The 19,843-nt window shown below is 42.7% G+C and overlaps 1 protein-coding gene across 1 annotated transcript; it reads right to left on the bottom strand.

Annotated features, from left to right (window-relative positions):
- Positions 1–9,144: 9,144 nt before the first annotated feature.
- Positions 9,145–10,404, bottom strand: LOC147324168 (uncharacterized). Its single transcript, XM_086304907.1, has 7 exons — positions 10,244–10,404; positions 10,088–10,155; positions 9,825–10,010; positions 9,649–9,710; positions 9,501–9,548; positions 9,385–9,420; positions 9,145–9,306 (listed from the first exon to the last, which is right to left on the bottom strand). Exons 1-7 carry the CDS (start codon positions 10,402–10,404, stop codon positions 9,145–9,147), a joined length of 723 nt encoding a protein of 240 aa, XP_086161033.1.
- Positions 10,405–19,843: the final 9,439 nt, after the last annotated feature.

The raw sequence follows: 19,843 nt of genomic DNA, 5'->3' as shown, positions 1-19,843 counted from the left end.
AGAACAAAGTGGGTCACGTGACCCGAAAGGTTGGAATAATCCTGGTTTTTAAGAAAGGAAAGAAGCACGAGCGTCGGTGAGACCGAGAGATGCTCAGAGGCGGAGACAGAACCGAGCGGGACCGACCCTCCACATCCATCCACGCGGGGATTTTCATGAAGACGCTTCTAACAAACACATTTTAAAAAGATCTCCGAGCACTCACCCTGCGCGCTCACGTTGATGTTCCGGGATGTGAGAGCTGCTCACGGCAGGATGAAGCTCCCCTCAGCGGCTTACAGGAAGACTCCTCCATCCTCCTCCGCCTCCGGAAGCGCGGTGTGTGGATGCAGAGAGAAGCAGAGCCGCTACAAACGCCGTGAACCCCGCAGCTCAAGCACCGACAGCAGGCACCCCCCCAACCAGAACAAAGGAGAGCTTAAATTTTCTACCAGGCTCCGCCGAGCGAGCGGAGCTACTGTCTCAATGCACCAATAATAATAATAATAATAATAATAATAATGATCTTTTCCAGGGCCCTGTTTCAGGAAGCCGGTTTAGAAAACTCAGAGTGAAAAACGATACTCAGGGTTGAGTAACCCCGAACTGTCCAACTCGGAATATTCGGTTTCAGAAAGGCTGATAACAATTAGTTCAATCAACGCGGAGTTGCTTTAACCCCAAGTGAAGCGCGCGGACGAGGATACATAAAGCCCTGATAAGCGGAGCACAGATTAAGCGAGTCACCATGGAGACGGAGGGAAAGAAGGCGCGGTCAATGTATTTCACAGCGCTTGAGGCCGAAATTCTGATGGCAGCATATGCCGATAAAATTCAAATTCAAATTCAAATTCAAATTTTATTTGTCACGTACACAGTCATACACAGTACGATATGTAGTGAAATGCTTGGACAACTGCTCGTGACCTAAAGAGAACAAAAAAGGAAAAGGCTATGAATAAGATAGGAAATAAATATGAAAAATTAAAAAGGGTAAATTTAACTAGGAAGGAATAAAATATAAATTAAGGTTAAAAATGAAATAAATGTACAACACAAATTAGAATGAAGGGTAAATTTAACTGGGAAGAATAAGATAAAGATAAATATATAAATTAAAGTTGAAAATAAAATAACTGTACAACAAAATACACAATATAGAACTATATAAGAATGTATGAAGAAATCTAAATATAAATAAATATATACACAATAACAGCAGCTGTACAAGTATTAACCGGAAATGAAGAATATAGTGACCAGTGTTGTGCAAAACCAAAGTCCAGAAAGTCCAGTGTGTGTGTAAGAACCATATGTGTGGGTCAGTACTGTGTGGTGGTGTGATTGAGAGACCGTATCGCCTGCGGGAAGAAGCTCCTCCTCAGTCTCTCTGTGTTGGTCTTCAGGGAGCGGAATCGCTTTCCTGACCTCAGCAGAGAGAACAGTCTGTTGTTGGGATGGCTGAGGTCCTTCACGATCTTCCTGGCCTTGGTCCGGCACCGCCTGCTGTAGATTGAGTGCAGGTCAGGGAGCTCGGAGCGGATGGTGCGCTCAGCTGATCGCACAACCCTCTGTAGAGCTTGTCTGTCCTGCATGGTGCTGTTCCCGAACCAGGTTAAGATGTTTCCCGCCAGGATGCTCTCTATGGTGCACGAGTAAAAGTTCCTGAGCACCTTGGAGGGCAGTTGGAAGTCTCTCAAGCGTCTGAGGTGGTAGAGACGCTGTCGGGCCTTTTTCACCACGGTGTTGATGTGACAGGACCATGACAGGTCCTGCGTGATGTGAACTCCGAGGTATTTGAAGCTGTCCACTCTCTCCACTGGGCACTCGTTGATGACAGGGGTCTGGTAGTTCCTCTCCTGCTTAGTGCTGAAGTCCACTATCAGCTCCTTTGTCTTACTGACGTTTAGAAGGAGGTTGTTCCTCTGGCACCAGTTCTCCAGATTCCTAATCTCCTTCAGGTAGGCCGTCTCGTTGTTATCAGAGATCAGGCCCACCACGACGGTGTCGTCAGCAAACTTGATGATGGTGGTGGAGCTGGTAGTGGCCACACAGTCATATGTGTACAAAGAGTACAGCAGGGGGCTCAGAACACACCCCTGGGGGGCTCCAGTGCTGAGAGTGGTGGAGGCTGAGACATGTCCGCCCATCCTTACTGCCTGTGGTCTGCCAGTTAGGAAGTTGGAGATCCACTGACACATAGATGAGCTGAGTCCCAGATGCTCCAGCTTGGTGGTGAGTGTGGAGGGAATTATGGTGTTAAATGCAGAGCTGTAGTCTATGAAGAGCATTTTAACATAATTCCCCCTTCTAGTGTCCAAGTGAGTGAGTGATGTGTGGAGGAGATGAGAGATGGCATCGTCTGTGGAACGATTTGGACGGTAAGCGAACTGTAGTGGGTCCAGTGTGTCTGGTAGTGAAGAAACATGCAAATTCCGCGGAAAAAAGTAACACAGCCACAGCTGCAAAAGAAAGGGAGCATGCATGGCAAAACATAGCCGACAGAGTCAATGCGTGAGTGTTAATATAAACATTGATCGAGGGATTTCCACCCATTTAACACGTTATTTTATCATATGTTATTTTATTTGTTATTTTATACATTTTATTTTGTGATGTGATGTGAGCGCAGGTGCAACCCAACAGGCCCCAAACGTGCCTGGCAGCAAGTAAAAATGAAATATAAAAATATAGTCCAAACAGGTAAGGTGTAATTGTATTATGAGCCATAGTGCTTGGTCTGTTTGTCCCATGTAAATCAATTGCAGTTAGAGGCTACATTAATTTTCTTTCTGTAAGCACTTATTGAAATTATCTGAGCACATTACAAGTACATATTTGCTTACTCTGTATGCTCAAATGTGGCCCGTTATAGCCAACAGAAAAAAAGCGGAGGCCCGAAAAACAGGTGGGGGTCCTCCACCACCACCACTCACAGAGGCTGAGCAGTTGGCCCTCAGCCAAAACAGTGGGCGCCCTGTGGCCAAAGGCATCTCTGCGGGGACATCCTCTGAGTCAATAACCCCGCAAGACACAAGTGCCTACATAGGGGGTAAATTCAAAATAATACATGATGTGCATAAATCCTTTCTTCACAGTCACCTTTGCAGTGCTACTCATTCATCTGATAAACTCTTTACCATAATGGATTATTTTGTAGTGAAGTTATTTTCCTACTGATTTTGCCTTCCCTCAGTCTTGGTTGTCTTTGAGAGCATAATGACAATGAAGTGTAAGGTGATTGGTATGTTTGTTAATTGCCATTTGGTCCCTTGTAAGTTATAAGTGACCTGTATAAACCTCATATTCTATCAGTTGATGGTGATGGTGTACTGCATCTGGTGCAGCTTCCTGTTGAGCCAGACCAACATGCAGTTGTGAGTAATACTCCACAGATTATATGAGTGTACAGTAGAACAGCAATGTTGTCTATTTCTTTACTACAGGAAAATAATGAAGAAACATTGACAGCTGTTACAGAGGAGGAAGCAACAGAGACACTTTATGAGGTTTACATCTTTTAATACTTTGTGTACAGGAAATACAGGCGACCAATAAAGCCAGTTGAACAAAAAATCTGTTTATTCTTCTTTCAACATGTTGAGGTGATGGGTCAAAGGAAATGATTGTGACATATGGTGTCTCTGACTGCGCTTCCATCTTGTATGTCCGTGCGAGGGTCAGGATGTTCATGGTTTGGATCACTGCTGTTTGGTTCAGAAGGACAGTGTTCTCCTCTAATTGTGGCAATGTTGTGAAGAATCACACATGCCACAATAATGTCACATGCCCTTTCTGGGGTGACCCTGAGTCTTTGCAGGCACTGGAACCGGGCCTTAAGCATTCCGATAGTCATTTCAATTCTGGCTCTTGTCCTGCAATTAGCCAGATTATATCACTGCTGTGGGCCCGGTTCAGGGTCAGGGTAAGGGGTAAGCAAATAGGGTAAACATGGATACCCCCTATCACCAAGCAAGTAGCCAGTGAACTCTCCTAAGACAGAAGGATACACTTCAGTTCAAATGTCCCTGAAGCAATTGGTCTTTATATATTTTACAGTATTCTCAACTCACCATGTCCAAATTTTGTGCTCAGTGTACATTCACGGAATATTTGTGAGTCATGGACAGAGCCTGGCCACTTGGCTTCCACATTTGTGATAATGTTGGCAGCATCACATATGATCTTCACAGTGCAGAGAACACAAATTAGCATCCATTACTATAATGAAATAATTTGTTAGTTTGAAATGCTACAGGGAACTATGTACCTGCACATTAATGCTGTGGAAAGACTTCCTGTTCACATAGTCTCCTTCATTTACTGAAGGAGCAATGATTGGAATGTGAGTGCCATCTATACAGCCAATCACGCCTGGGAACCCTGAAAATAAATGTAAAATTTAAGTAGTAGTTCAAGTATCACCACATCATGAATTAAGTTTCGTTCATCCTGATACCTGCAATTTTGTGGCATCCCTCTTTGATAAATCTTGTGGGTCTATGACCGGGGAACACCACAGACGAGTACAGGAGACGTTTCAGTGCAACTGCCCGACAGACGGTAGCCTTGGAAACGTGCTCAGCGTCACCAATATTATACAGAAAGCTCCCGTTTGCAAAAAACCGAAGTGCAATACAAATAATATGTACAGAACTGAGAGGATGTCCGCGATGTGTCACATGCGTAATATATGGCCTGAGGATGTTATCCAAATAAATTATAGATTGTGCTGAGAAACGGTAACGTTCGCACAGAAAATCATCAGGAAATGATAAAATGTCCAAACGCGCTCTGATCACTCTCTCCCGGCGGAGAGCTCTGCGGAGAATTTGGGCTTCACGATCTACTGGCTCTTCAAGGAAGGGACACGCCATGTCTGACACTTCCTACTGTCAGGTTTCCGACAAAGGGGCGGAGACAGTCAGGGTTAGTTGTAGTAAACCTGCTAGGGGGCAGGTTAGCTTCACGGAGTGTGTCGTCATAGTGACTCACTGAGGCTTCATCTGAACTCGCTTTGTGAAACCGAAAACCCAGAGTTTTCGTTAACTCAGGGTATACTTACTCAGTTTTTCCACTAAACCGGCTTCCTGAAACAGGGCCCAGTTCTCGAATCTAATTTAAATCAAAGTTTTCTTGAAATAAACTGTCCTCGGGGGGGGGGGGAACCCCGCTCACTCGTGCAACGCAGGGGTTTAAATCGAGCGTCCCCAGCCTCTGCACACGGAGTTCGTGTTGTGCGGCAGTCTGCGAGCGCGCGCGAGCTGATTATCTGCAACCTGAGGAACTTGAATGCAACACGCCACAGAGGCCTCATAGTGCATTCAGGTGCTTCAGTTTTCTGTTTTATTTGGACAGGCTTCTGTTTTGTTGGGACAATAACATAAAAGTGATTCAGTTCCAGCTTTAAACATGTAAAAATATTAAATTGTTACACAACGGTCACCTGCCAAATATGTGAGTGTTCACAAGCAATGTTTTTAATTCCCATCCATCATCATCATCATCACAGGATCCTGAGGGAACTCTTCAGGAGCAGCTTTGTGTTTGTGTGGAACCAGCTTCCAGTTTGGATTCGGGAGACAGACACTATCTCTACTTTTAAGATTAGGCTTCAAACTTTCCTTTTTGCTAAAGCATATAGTTAGGGCTGGACCAGGTGACCCTGAATCCTCCCTTAGTTATGCTGCAATAGATGTAGGCTGCCGGGGATTCCCATGATGCACTGGGTGTTTATACAGTTCTCTGAATCATTAGTTATCATTAATCCCTGGCTCTCTTCCACAGCATATCTTTTGTCCTGTCTTCCTCGCTTCACCACCAACCAATCACTGCAGATGACTGTGTCTCTGTGACCCTGGTTTCTTTCTGTTAAAGGGGAGTTTTTCCTTCCCACTGTTACCAAGGTTCTTGCTCATAAGGGGTCATATGATTGTTGGGTTTTGCTCTGTTTGCTCTGTATTATTGTAGGGTCTGCCTGACAATATAAAGTGCTTTGAGGTTGACATCTACGGCTATAACATGTTAAGAAAAGTGAAATTTACAAAACAATAGAGGAAAACCATCAGAAGCTTTAAAGCTTTAGACCATCCATGTACATGGCTCAGTGTGTGGCACCAACTGTGAAACATGTAGGAGGAAGCATGATGCACTGAAGCTGTTTTGCTGGATCCTGGGTTGGTGAGTTAAACAGAGTAAGGGACATCCTGGAAGATTTGAAATGCCCTCCATGGCGTTCTCCACCTGGTTATTCTGAGGTTCATCCAGCAGCAGAAAAATAAACAAAGAAAAAACGACCAAGCCCAAGCTAAAGCAGAACTACCTTAGAAACAAAGAGCAAGAACGTATGCTTGAAAACACGAGTGTCAATAAAAATCTGGAGGAATCTGGGTGCTCTAAAACTTCAAGAATTCAGTTTATATATTTGTGTATTTAAAGTTGAATAGAGCACTGAGTACGATCTATTATTTATGGTACTTACAGTCATTACCAGCAGTTAAAGACAGACATCCAGTGTTTCTGTCTAAGATAACAGCACACTGTCAAATACAGAATCTGCAGTTTGTACAAAGATCATAACAACTAACAGGAGAGAACCCAGATCTTCCCTTCATAGTTGCTCTTCATTTGATCAGAGTTTAAAAAGACAAGCTGAGGTTTGAGCACAGAGATCTGACATGTGTTAAAAACAGACTGTAGATCTGCAGTGGACAGATTAAGAAGGAGTCTAGAATTTTATCATCAATTATGAACTTGATCAGGTCTTGTTCTCTCCATCAGATGCCTGTGAGCTCACCCTGGATCCAAACACAGCGCACTTCAACCTCATCCTGTCTGAAGGAAACAAGAAGGAGCAAGGATAGCATGCTGCTGCTGCTGTTTGCTACAGAGGAATACAGCGGAAAGGGGACGGTTATCCATCTGCTTTTGGGTGGAACAACATCTCCTGGTGCATTGGCTTCAAATGGGACACAGAACCAACTTACGATGCAGGGCAGCAAAGTAAGGAGACCAAGTCAAATACCAGTCCAACTCCTGGCTGCTCCCGACTGGGAGTGTTTCTGGACTGGCCTGCAGGGACTTTGTCCTACTATGAAGTGTCAGCTCACAAACTGAGACACATTCACACCTTCAAAACCAAATTCTCTGAGCCTGTTTACTCAGGATTCTACTTAAATAAAAACTCCTACATGTCACTGCGTCTGTAAGCCTGACCTACAAAGTGAGGTCAACATATCCAGGATATCTTTCTGTTACCTGGGGCCTGTTCTTCGTACCTCGCTAAGTAAGTTAGCTGGATTAGATTGTTGACGATTTCGCGTGATCCTGGATCGTTCGGTTCCCCGAAGCTCATCCGGGACTTGCTGTCATAGCAACAGAGCCGTAAGCGTAAACCCGCTCGGGAGCAGGTTTACTTTATGTAAACAGGATTAGATCGCGGCCACGCAGGTATGTCCGCGTCATCATACGAAAGCAACAGCGACATTCCGCCACTGTTTCACCATAAATAAATAACATCAATGTAACTAAAGATAATGCAGCACTTGATCCTTTTATTGATTCCACACAGATACATACAGGTCAGTCCCTAAAAAAAGGGAAATGTACTAGTAATCACGCTATGTCATGTAGGTGATCACGCCAGATGCAACACACATTCCAGAGTAGGAATAGCAAATTACGTCGTGTAATCAAGATGACAGACCACGGCTATAAAAGCGAAGGTGGAAGTGGGAAGTTTGTCGCAGCCATGTCCTGTCCGTTTGTACGCGAGCCACCCATTGCGGAAGGTGCAAGAGTGATAAGGAGAGTGTTCAGAATCCAACGTATATTGCGGGATAGACAGGATCCTTTAGCACAGCGCGACAGTGTGCTCATAGAGAGATACCGATTTTCCCGTGAGGGTATCATCTACCTAACCAACTTGCTGGATCCCCATGTTAAGAGTACCACTCACCGTAGTCGGGCATTAACAACTGCACAAACTGTGTGCATTGCCTTGCGTTACTTTGCGAGTGGCACGTTTCTGTACGCTTGTGGAGACGCAGAGAACGTTGGCAAAAGTGCCGTCTGCCGAGCCATTCGCAAAGTGTACCTGGCACTCAAGCATTTCCTGGGTGTGTTTGTGGTTTTTCCAAGCCACTTAAGACCACAGGTCGTCAAACAGGGCTTTTTTGCCATTGCAGGTACAGTAAATTGGATAGTGAATGTGATGCAATCATGACCTATGTCGGTAACTGTAGCTCGATCGTCCGCAGGCTTCCCGAATGTGATTGGTACCATAGACTGCACACACATTGCGATCAAGGCCCCCCCAGGCCCCAATGAAGGGGACTTTGTCAATCGAAAGGGGGGCCACAGTATAAATGTGCAGGTGAGTAATACTAACATTCCAGATGGCAATATATAATGGGAGGAGTGTGTTCACATATAATAGAATCCCTCAGATGGTGTGTGACTCCATGTGCCATATCACAAATGTGGAAGCTAAATGGCCCGGATCAGTGCATGACTCAAGGATCTTCAGAGAGTCAGGGTTATGCACATCATTTGAGCGTGGTAAGTAAAAGAGGCTTATTTTGATACTACATACTCCTTTCGGGCCTAACATAACAGCATTTCCCCACTACACAGGGGCCTGCGATGGGATTCTCCTCGGAGACAGAGGTTATGCATGCAGGCAGTACTTCATGACACCGTTCCCTGACCCCAACCCTGGGCCACAAACCCGCTACAATGCAGCTCTAGCCAGGACAAGGGCACGCATTGAAATGACCTTTGGGCAACTGAAGGAACGATTTCAGTGTCTGAAACGCCTGAGGGTTGCACCTGACAGGGCATGTGACATTATTGTTGCATGTGCCGTACTGCACAACATTGCCACCATCAGAGAAGAGAGGACCCCCGTGGTGGAGGTGCAGCCTGATGATGACCTCCAGCCAGTGCACTTGGACCAACCTAGTGGCAGAGCTGCACGGGACAGGATTGTGCAACACAATTTCGAATAATAAAAAAATGACATGACATATTTTCTATTGACGTTTATTTGAGCATCGTTGTCTGTCCCATCACACACAGGCCAGTCATCAGAGTTGCCTGGAAAAACAGAGCATATATACTGTGTCACGCAAGGTCAGCAACAGTGCTCCGTATGAACGTGTATTCTTACTTACTCTGGAGTTCCTTTTGAAGCAACTCGATTTCCAGTTGTAGTTTATGCCTCATTAGAGCTTGTAGTTCGATCTCACCTAGGAGCTTTTGTTTCTTCAGCTCAGTATACTCCATTTTTTGCTGGAGACTTCTCTCGTAGAGCAGACGAATGTCACCCTGTGTCAATTGTAGTGACAACATTTAACGGGGAATACATGTCACATAGGCAGTATAATTAGTCACAACACTGCCCACCTCTGTATGAGCAGGCCTCTCTGCCGGCCTCTTGGCCTGCAAATCATACTGCAGTCAGACACACATGGCAGTACACAAGTAGATGGCAATTCAGGCCAATGCATGCATGTACTCACAGGGTCTTCCTCCAAACCACAGCCATCTGACAGGGTTGCGTCACTGTCCTGTGCAATGGTAACACAATGGTGTTACAAAGGGATGTGGTACAGCCTATTGGTCTGTACAATTGGGTGGGGACAGATATATGTATATCTCCCAACTTACTGTGCATGCTCCAGTCACCCCTTCCATGGGAACAGGTAAAAGTGATGGAGTGTCATGTAACACTACACACAGAGAAAACCCACAGTGCCAATGAATGTCACAGTACGAATAGCATTTTCATTAAGGCAACAACCACATATTTTACATTGTGCAAATGGAATCATGAGCCCATTCACCAGTTATGTAGGTGCTGCTGCTACTGCACCCCGGCTTCTGCTGGTCTACGGAAGAGCTGCCCCCAGGGATGCCCTCAACAATGGGTCTGGTGGCATTCAACCTTAGGGCCAGCTCCTCTGCTGGGGTGTGACGAGGGGGTGCAGGACCACCACCTGTCTTTTGTTGCTCTGCCCTTTTCTTGGTTGCTGTTATACACAAACACAGGGATTGTTTCAGGGTGTCTTTTCAAGAGACTGACAGCAATATAAGTGTTGGATATTACCATTCTGTGGTATGTTCTTGTATTTCACTTTTACTTGTTCCCATGTTCTGGTGGGTCCGGTTGTGGCTCTAATGTGTACAAGGATATCATGTGATATGATTTGATATGTTACAATATGATATGGTATGGTGTCATGTAATATGTTGCATTACTTACGCGTTTAATTTGTCAGCAACTTTCTGCCAGCCCTCTCTCCTTGCTTTTGCAGCCTTCGCAGTGTTCCCTTGCGTTTTAATTACACTCTGGTACTCCTGAAATCCCTCAATCAAGAGTTCTTGCTCTGCTGCGGTGAAATACTGGGCGCGCTCCTTCGACATTTTCACCGACCAATCAGAGGGTTGCCGATCACTGTTTCTGCTATCGATGCGTATCCCCTTTTACGACACCCAGTGATCGCACATTACTTCATCCAGCTGTACTAATCGTCAACAGCAGGTGTGTTCGGTTAGCGCGATAGTTTGGTCTTGGATGTGTCATTTGATCTTGGATGTAGTAAGCGACGTACGAAGAACAGGCCCCAGGTTTAACTTCCCCTAATATCAGTAATCAAAGTGCTGACATGAAGGTATCTATGAATACTGTAAGTGATGCCAGGGTTTATCAGGCTAGGGGGCGTGTTCACATGACATCTGACCAATCCCAAACACAGACAGGTACCGCAGCAGAGCGGATGATCTTACACATGAAGAGAAACTATAACATTCAGATGTGTGTAAAACTTTTCTTTTGTCTCTTTTTGTCATTTATGCCTTCACTGATCCTGCAGTTAAATCCTAATAAAAACACTTTAATTTGTTCACAATTTAATCATTTAAGCTTTAATCTTGTGATGATTTTTCTTTGTATTATTTTCTTCCAGCTGATGTGAGATTAGAGTCCAAGTGGATCTAAAAATCATTTTCTAATGTTTTCATTCCAACTTTTTGCATTTGATAATCAATAAGCATTCATTGAAACATTTGAAGCGCTTTTGTTTCATTTGAATCTTGGAGCTGATTCTAACTTTAAATATTTACTGTTTTTATAATAAATGTTCCTGATTGATCATTTGATTAATGTTCAGATTTATCTTTAAGTCTGCTTTTACTTCTTGCTGCTTTGCTTCACTGATAATGACTTCTTTGAGTTTTGTATATGAAATCATTTCTCAGGGTTGGTTAGTTCAAACACTTTTTTGACTGCGATTCTTTGTCAAACTCTTTGATGAGCAGTTTAGTGACAGGATGATTACCGACCAGCACGATAGGAAGTTAACACTGTGCACCTTGATAATCACTGTGATGCAAATGTCCACCAACTCTGATTAATTTCAAATCTGCATCAGAGTCAGGGACTAGTTTAACAAGTATACTTGAGAGGGGTAGTGGTTAACCAGACTGGAGCAGTCTTGGATTTTTTGTAAATCCAAACAACTTCTTGTTCAAACAACTTTCAATCTGCAAGAGTCTGATTATATCCATTGAAGAAAAGTTGTAAAGTTCCTCCGCAAAAGAACTTGTTATGGGGGTGTCCAAATTCATACGCTGATTACGTCACAGCGACGCGACAAAGGCTGTCCAAATTCGTAGACTCCTCCGAATGCGGCCGACAAATGCGTCCTCCTTTTCTCCGAATTTTAAGGATGGGTCGGGTGTGTCCTTCGTGGCCTACCATATCCCAGAATTCATATCGCAGTCCAGCCAATTCCAACAATGGTGGCAGCTACATAGTTTTGATATTACTCTTTTTACTCTTTCTGCGTCACAAAATAAACTTTTTAGATATTTTCAGGTGAGAATGTAGCTGTGCAAATGTCAAATATCTGCTCGGTTTATCAAGACATCAAATATTTGCAAAAGTGCTCTGACTTTTTCGGAGACGTCTGTTACCCACCAGCTCCATAGCTGTGTCCGGTGTTGTAGGGAGTTATGAAGTCAGGAAGGCTGTACTGTTTTGCGAGTACTCTCTATATCAGGCATATGGCGGGGGAGTACTAAGCACTTAACCTAGCTCAGCTTTCTCACAGTGACAGAAGGGCAATTTCTTGTTGCTTTAGCTGATTTTATGCTAGCCACTGCTAACTGCTACTCTTTGGTTCTTCTGGTAGGTGAGCGTACTGCTTGTCCACTGGCGTAACTCAAACCTTTCTAAAAGAAGTTAGATTTTATTTAATTTACACTGTGCCAAATCAAAACAACAGTTGCTTTAAGGATCTTTATATTGTAAGGTAATGACCTTAGAATATCACATAAAGATTATACAAATAATACAGAGAAAATCCCAACAATCAGACAAACGCTTTATGAGCAAGCACTTTTGTGAAAGTGGGAAAAACTCCCTTTTAACAGGAAGAAACCTCCGACAGAACCAGGCTCAGGGAGGGGCGGGGCCATCTGCTGTGATTGGTTGGGGTGAGAGAAGGAAGACAGGATACAGACATGCTGTGGAAGAATTCACTGTGAACTGAACATCTTTTTGTTTTTAATTGTCACTGATAGATGTCACTCTGATATCTATGAACATATTTATACACGATATTCAACACACACATCTCATATTTTTAAGTCTCATTTGACCGATCAACTGCTGACTAGAGCCTCATCAGAACTGCTCTGAGTAGAAGGGTGACTGCCAAGAAGACTGTGGTGTGAATGAGACATGGTGGGTCCAGAGATCATAATTTTGGGTCATCTTTATTTATTTTGGCTGCAGCTCTCGTCTCTCAGCTGCACATCACACCACAAAAACTCCCAACAAACCCCAGTTCCCCATGTTTTAACTCTGCAGGTGTGATTGCAAACGCCGTGCAGTCATGGATCAGCCTCCACAGAGCCCAGCCCTCAGCATTACTGAAGCACTATGGGATCATCTAAAGGCAGAAACATACAAACAGCTCCTTCAAGAAGCCTGGACAACTTTTCCTAAAGAGTTTGGACAATGCTGAAGAATAAAGGTGCTCAAACCATCATATAATAACTTTGAAGCTTATTAGCACTGTACAGACTCTATTTTTTCCTGATGTACAGTAAACCACTACATGGGCTGTGATATATGAACTCTGTTGTTTTCATTTTCTCAAGCCGCTCCTTTAACTTCACCCGTTGCCTACTGGTGGTGGTCAGAGGGCCCGGTGGCGCCAGTGTCCGGCAGCCTCGCCTCTGTCAGTGCGCCCCAGGGTGGCTGTGGCTACAATGTAGCTGCCATCATCAGTGTGTGAATGTGTGTGTGAATGGGTGGATGACTGGATGTGTAAAGCACTTTGGGGTCCTCAGGGACTAAGTAAAGCGCTGTATAAATACAGGCCATTTACCATTTAACTCTTTACCAAAGTTTTCCACTGATGAAACCCAGGAGACACACAGACAGTAGTAGGATCGTTCTTCTTGTTTTGCTAATAAAATTAAATTTAAACTTAAAATAATGGATTACACATCAGTGGGGTGTAGATTTCATGACAGTAGATGTCTTTCTGGAAGTGCTGTATCATCTTCAATGCCCTGTACCAACACAGAGCAGAGCAGCTATCTGAACGCTGCTCCAACAGAGGTCGACCATCTTGTTTTTTGTTTCCTATTTTACTTCTTCAATGTGTTTAACTCTGGATACTGTAGCTCCTGTGAAAACTAAGGCATCAAACCAGAAGTACTTGACTCTGTGGTATAATTCTCAAGCACGTAGCCTAAAGCAGAGAGCACACATCAATTAGTTAAACTGCAGGAATGTCTTAAAGACCTGGTTTACTGAAATTTGTTAAAAACAGACTGTAGATCTGCAGTGGACAGACTAATTAAAAAAATCTGTCACATTATCATGAATGTGAATCTCTTTTTCCTCAATCAGATGCCTGTGGTCTCAGTCTGAATCCAAACAGAGAGGAACTGACTGGCCGCTGTTACTGGGAGGTGGAATGCAAAGCTTTTCTTCAAGCTTGCGTGGATGTAGATGTTTGCTACAAACAACTTGAGAGGAAAGGAAACAATGATGCATGCAGGCTTGGAAATAACACTATTTTGTGGTGTTTTACTCACCATCCAGATCAAGGTTCAGATGAAAACCCTCTAAGTTTCTGTGCAAAACATAATAATGAGTCCAAATATTACCCTGTTCATCCTACTGGCTGTCCAGACTGGGAGTGTTTCTGGACTGGGTTGCAGGCACTCTGTCCTTTTATTGTGTCTTATCTGACAAACTGAGTCACATTCACAGCTTCAGAACGAAATTCTCTGAGCCTGTTTATCCAGCATTCTTCCTCCACAATCAGCCAGAATTCAGTAATACTGCAGGACTCATGTCTGCTTATTTTTTTATTTTACCTTTTATGATAATAGTGAGGTTTCCAACTTCAGTTAAGCTGATGTTCTAATCAAATCAAATCAAATCAAATCACTTTTATTGTCACATCACATGTGCAGGTACATTGGTACAGTACATGTGAGTGAAATTCTTGTGTGCGAGCTTCACAAGCAACAGAGTTGTGCAAAATACAATAACGTAAAACAAGCAAAATCTAAGAATGGCTAAATCTGAAACTAATATATATATATATATATATATATATATATATATATATATATATATATATATATATATATATGCATACAGCATATGCATATATACTTATATATTCTAATATGACAATTAAAAATTGCCTTCCACAGCATAACTGGTTTGTATTAACGTTTCTTTCTTTTTGCTCTTCCTGTCCCATATGGCAAAGAAATACTAAAACAATGTATGAAAGTAATGAGAAAGTGGCCACTTTCATGAGTAAATCACATATAAGTTTTTACTAAGTATCCAAAACATACAAGTTTCATTATATAATATTTCAAGGGATCTTATATGTGTTTTCACTCTTATATGCTTTTCATACAAGTTTCACACAAGACAGATACAAACTTTATAAGATTTATATATATCTTTTCCATATGGGGTGATTTAATGTTGATTTAATGCTTTTAATGTGTTCACGTTTCGTTGAATCTTGCAGGCATTTTCTTCCAGCTGATGTGAGATTAGAATCCAAGTGATGTAAAAATTATGTGTCTGATATTTTATCCAATGTGTTGCATTTGATCAGCTGAACAGCTGCTTAGAAATTATTCACTTTTATATTTGAAGAATTTTAATTTAGTCTGATTGTTACAGATGACTCTGACTTCACATATTTGATGTGTTCGTATTATATGCTGGTTATTGATTGTTTGATTGTTATTTAGAGTTTTGACTTTAAGGTTGATGACTGATAACAATTTGTTCTGCATAAGTTGTGATTTTAGGAGGAAACTTGTTAGTTAACCATAAATAAAAAAGTAAAAAGCAGGAATCATATACTATTTATACATTTAGCTATCCATGTGTCCTCAAACATCAATGAAAAATATATGGAAAATGAGTTTGCCTCTTTATTACTATATAGTATAGAGAAAATAAATAATATACTTTTATAAACTAAGATTTTAGACATTTTTATCTGCTGATTGTTTGATTTAACTAATCAATTTTTAAGTCATAAAATGAGGGAAAAATAACTAATTGTAGCTCAGAGTGACATCTATCAGTGACAATTAAAAACAAAAAGATGTTCAGTTCACAGTGAATTCTTCCACAGCATGTCTGTATCCTGTCTTCCTTCTCTCACCCCAACCAATCACAGCAGATGGCCCCGCCCCTCCCTGAGCCTGGGCCTGCCGGAGGTTTCTTCCTGTTAAAAGGGAGTTTTTCCTTCCCACTGTCGCCAATGTGCTTGCTCATAGGGGGTCATATGATTGTTGGGTTTTTCTCTGCATGTATTATTGTAGGGTCTATCTTAAAATATAAAGCACCTTGAAGCTCCTGTTGTTGTGATTTGGTGCCATATAAATAAAATTGAATTGAGGTTAAAAAAATCTTCCTCTAAATTGTGTGGCTGTATCTATCCAAGTCTGTGTGTCTACTATATTGTCTACAGTCATGCTGCATGTTCATAATACAGTGAATGAAAATGTTTCATGAGTTCTGTGTGGACGTGGCAGCAGCAGTTTGTGTCTTTGTGTTTCTTAAAAGAAAAAAGAAAAATACAGAAACCTTCATAATAAACCTCCCAGCCTTTCCACAGGCTGTATATACGATCTGTCAGCTTGAATCTACAAAGCTGGAGTTCCACACATGATCAGAGAAAAACGCAGCAGCAAACACTGTGATCTGTGCTGAGCAACGCCCTCTGCTGAGCAAACAGTGGAACTACAAAAGGTGGTAAATGAAAAGCAGCTCAAAGCACGGCTTTAAAGAGACTCACTGAAACACACAACAGTGTCCACATCTGCACTTTATAACAACATAAAGCATCATTATAGGAATAAAACTTTATTTATAAAGCGTACACAACAAAGAGAAGGACACCAGGAACAAAACATGCCAATCAATGGAACGACACTGTCACGATTTGCGAAGGCAGATCGTGTGGAGATGAGAGAATGAGGACCCAAACGCAGACACAGATACAGGGGAAGGTTTTAACTGAAGGCGAGCCTTTATTTATGGCTGTACGAAAAGTCTACAACACAACAAGCGAAGGGGAACTGAAAAACACTAACAAAACCTGAACTGGTAGAAGCTATCCAAAAGGAACGTAAAAAACAATGCAAAAGCTGTAAGTCGGGAATGAGGAAGCTGAGACATGAGAACACAGATGAACAGAAGATCCAATGATGGGAAGCACACACAATAAATACACAGAGAGGAACGATGGAAATTCACAACAGGAAGGAGACGCAGCTGAACCTTATTAGACCTGACGAGACAAAGAGGAAGAAAACCTCAAAACACTGAATGTGGGACACTCTAAAGTAAAACAGGAAACAACACGAACATAGAAACCAGGAACACGAGACAATGAACACAAGGGAGGCACACAGACAAAATCTAGGGGCTGGAAAATCACAAAAGTATTAAAGGATAACCAAGGAGTTAGAAATACAAAAGACAAAACCACGAAAAAACACAAAATCCACTCAGACACACAGGGCTTACACTAACAGAGCACACAGCTGGAAAAGCTTTACAAGCTGACTATGAGTTCACACTAGATAAAGCTGCCTAAGGAAAGAAAGCTGGTTTGGATCAATGAAGCTGCAAAATATAAACAGTTCTGTGAAAAGAAATCAGATCAAACTGACATGATGTAACCTTGATACCAGCATGTTCACTGTTGTGCAACTCAGTCGAGATTATTTCAAACAGGAAAAGTGCAACGAGGAAGAGATTTGGTCACACACACCCTGTCTGTCTGATACAATAAGTTCAACACAGCCAGACTTTCTTTATGTTAACTCTGGCTTTCTGCTTCAGGATCAAGCTCCAACTACCCTAATCAGAGACATTAGAATAGGTGATAGAGAAAATAGAAAATAGAGCTAGCTAATCTTATGGTCTGATCACCACAAGCACAAAAATAAATACTTGAAGTCAAACTCAGATACTTGCTCTGGACCCAGTTATGGGTGCAGCATTAGTTACCAGGGTGATAGAGCCAGGTAAACAGAGAGCTGCCTTCATGTTCAGGGACCACAGCACTGCCACAATGACACTCTGGTATTTCGAGTTATTTTGAGTATTACTTAATATAACAGATATTTCCTGGTTGGTTCCTTTATGATTATATTCTCAGTGTAATTTATACGTTTTCTTAGTTTTGCTGCCATCTGTGATCTGCTTTCTATTGTGGTAAGTTATAGTTCCTATTTAATTCATTGAGTTTAAGTTTGACCTGCCTCCCCTGTGTTCCCCCAGAAGTTTCTGTCTCCATATAGGCTTTCCCTTTCATTGTTACTTCCTGTTTTCTTTTGAAGCAGAAAGTTAGCGGCCATCCAGGTCTTTATGTCTTTAAGACATTCCTGCAGTTTAACTCATTGGTGTGTGTTATCTGGCTTCATGGACAGATAGAGCTGGGTGTCATCTGCAGTGAAAATGTATGCTATGTCTTCTAATGATGCTGCCTAAGGGAAGCATGTATAATGTAAACAGAATTGGTCCTAGCACTGAACCCTGTGGAACTCCATAATTAACCTCAGTGTGTGAAGAGGACTCTCCATTTACATGCACAAATTGGAGTCTATTAGATAGAATTTAGAATTTACATTTTTACTATTAGAAAAACCCTGAAACAAAAAAAACTAAAAACCACAGAAAAACAACTAAAACATAAAAAAAAAAATCACAAAGGAAGAACAATACAGTATCCTTAACAGCCAAAGGAACTTGCAAAGAACAGCGTCTGGACTTCTTTAAGTTGCTTGAAGACGTTTCACCTCTCATCCGAGAAGCTTCTTCAGTTCTAAGGTCAAATGGTGGAGAGTCCCAGATATAAACCTAGTGGGAGTATCCCCCCACAGAGGGACAAAAGGACCCCTTGATGATCCTCTAATCGCCTGAGCCAAGGTGTGAAACTGGGTGTGGGTCCCAATCAGCCAGAGTTTTGGGTGAGTTCATTGTGAAACCTGGCCCCACCTTATCATGCGAATTCCTGAGGTCAGATGGTCCAGGATGTGAGTGGGCGTTAAGGCGTCTGGGAAGGGATCTCAAAACTGGATTATAGATGGCAGAGAGTTGGTGTCGTAAACCCCGCCTCTGTTCAAAGATGGTCGCTCACAGTGGACATAGATGGCTTCTTTCACTCCTCTTTCAAACCATCTGTCCTCTCTGTCCAAAATGTGAACATTGGCATCCTCAAAGAGTGTCCTTTATCCTTAAGATGCAGATGGACTGCTGAGTCTTGTCCTGTGGAGGTGGCTCTTCTGTGTTGTGCCATGCGCTTGTGAAGTGGCTGTTTGGTCTCTCCAATGTAGAGGTCTGGGCATTCCTCGCTGCACTGTACACCATACACCACATTGTTAAGTCTGTGTTTTGGCATTGTGGGCAGTCTGAGGTACACCTGTGCACTACTCATGATGTCAGATCAGCATCCTGATGTGGCACACCTGTGAGGTGGGATGGATTATCTCAATATAGCAGATGTGCCCACTACCACACATTTGGACTGATTTGTGACCACTGTTTGGGAGGGATGGTTATATTGTGTATCTGGAATGAATTTTAGGTCTCTACGTCCATCCCATGGGGAATGGGAGCAGTAACAAAGGTGTTGCGTTTATATTTATGTTGAGTGTATATACCACTGAGCATTGCCGTTATGGGTTGCGTCCTTCTCCCATATGCTCTTCCAGTATTGCTCCGTCTCCAGCCTTGGTGGTGCTGTTCTCTTATTATTATTGTTCCCTTGCCACTGAGAGTACACCTTTGCTGGTTCCGTGGAGAACAGCTGGTTTATTCTCCTGCCTTCTATCTCTCTGGTGTACCTCCTCAAACCAAGGCTGTGAGTCTTTGCTTGGCAGTTTCCAAGGCCTCAGGTATGGACAGCTTGCTGTATTTCTTATGCGCCTTCTTTGTCGCACCTTTCTGCAACTCCGTTAGTTGGCTAACCTCCCTCCGTGCTACTTTGATCTTGCCCTCTAGCCTCCTTCTCCATGGAGGGTACTGCCCCTTGTGGCTGTTCAACTTGTAGCCAAGCATCTCACTGATCACTGCTGCTGTATTGTAGATCAGCTTGTTAGTGTCGGTAATCGTGGCTGTAGGTATTGTCCGTAGTGCTGCATTAACATCATCTAGCAGACCTTCTGAGGGTACTTCACGTAACAGTTAATTAAGTTGTCCTAATAGTTGGTTGGTTTACTTCAGTGGATCAGCATTTAGAGAGACAAGCTGAGGTTTGAGGACAATGACCTGACTGGTTATAGATTC

Source organism: Aulonocara sp. 'chitande type north' Nkhata Bay, linkage group LG8, assembly GCF_057382095.1.
Source record: "Aulonocara sp. 'chitande type north' Nkhata Bay isolate Kocher_YH1m ecotype deep benthic linkage group LG8, A_spYH_male_GT1.1, whole genome shotgun sequence".
In the NCBI taxonomy this organism is placed as follows: domain Eukaryota; kingdom Metazoa; phylum Chordata; class Actinopteri; order Cichliformes; family Cichlidae; genus Aulonocara; species Aulonocara sp. 'chitande type north' Nkhata Bay.
Note: the sequence above shows the minus strand (reverse complement) of the source record. Positions and strands in the feature narration are given on the sequence as shown.

Coding starts and splice junctions, on each gene's coding strand:
- LOC147324168 (XM_086304907.1), bottom strand. CDS start 10,404: ATGTCGAAGGAGCGCGCCCAGTATTTCACCGCAGCAGAGCAAGAACTC. Junction 9,549..9,648: donor GGGTGACTGGAGCATGCACA/GTAAGTTGGGAG, acceptor ACCATTGCACAG/GACAGTGACGCAACCCTGTC. Junction 9,307..9,384: donor AGAGGCCTGCTCATACAGAG/GTGGGCAGTGTT, acceptor CAATTGACACAG/GGTGACATTCGTCTGCTCTA.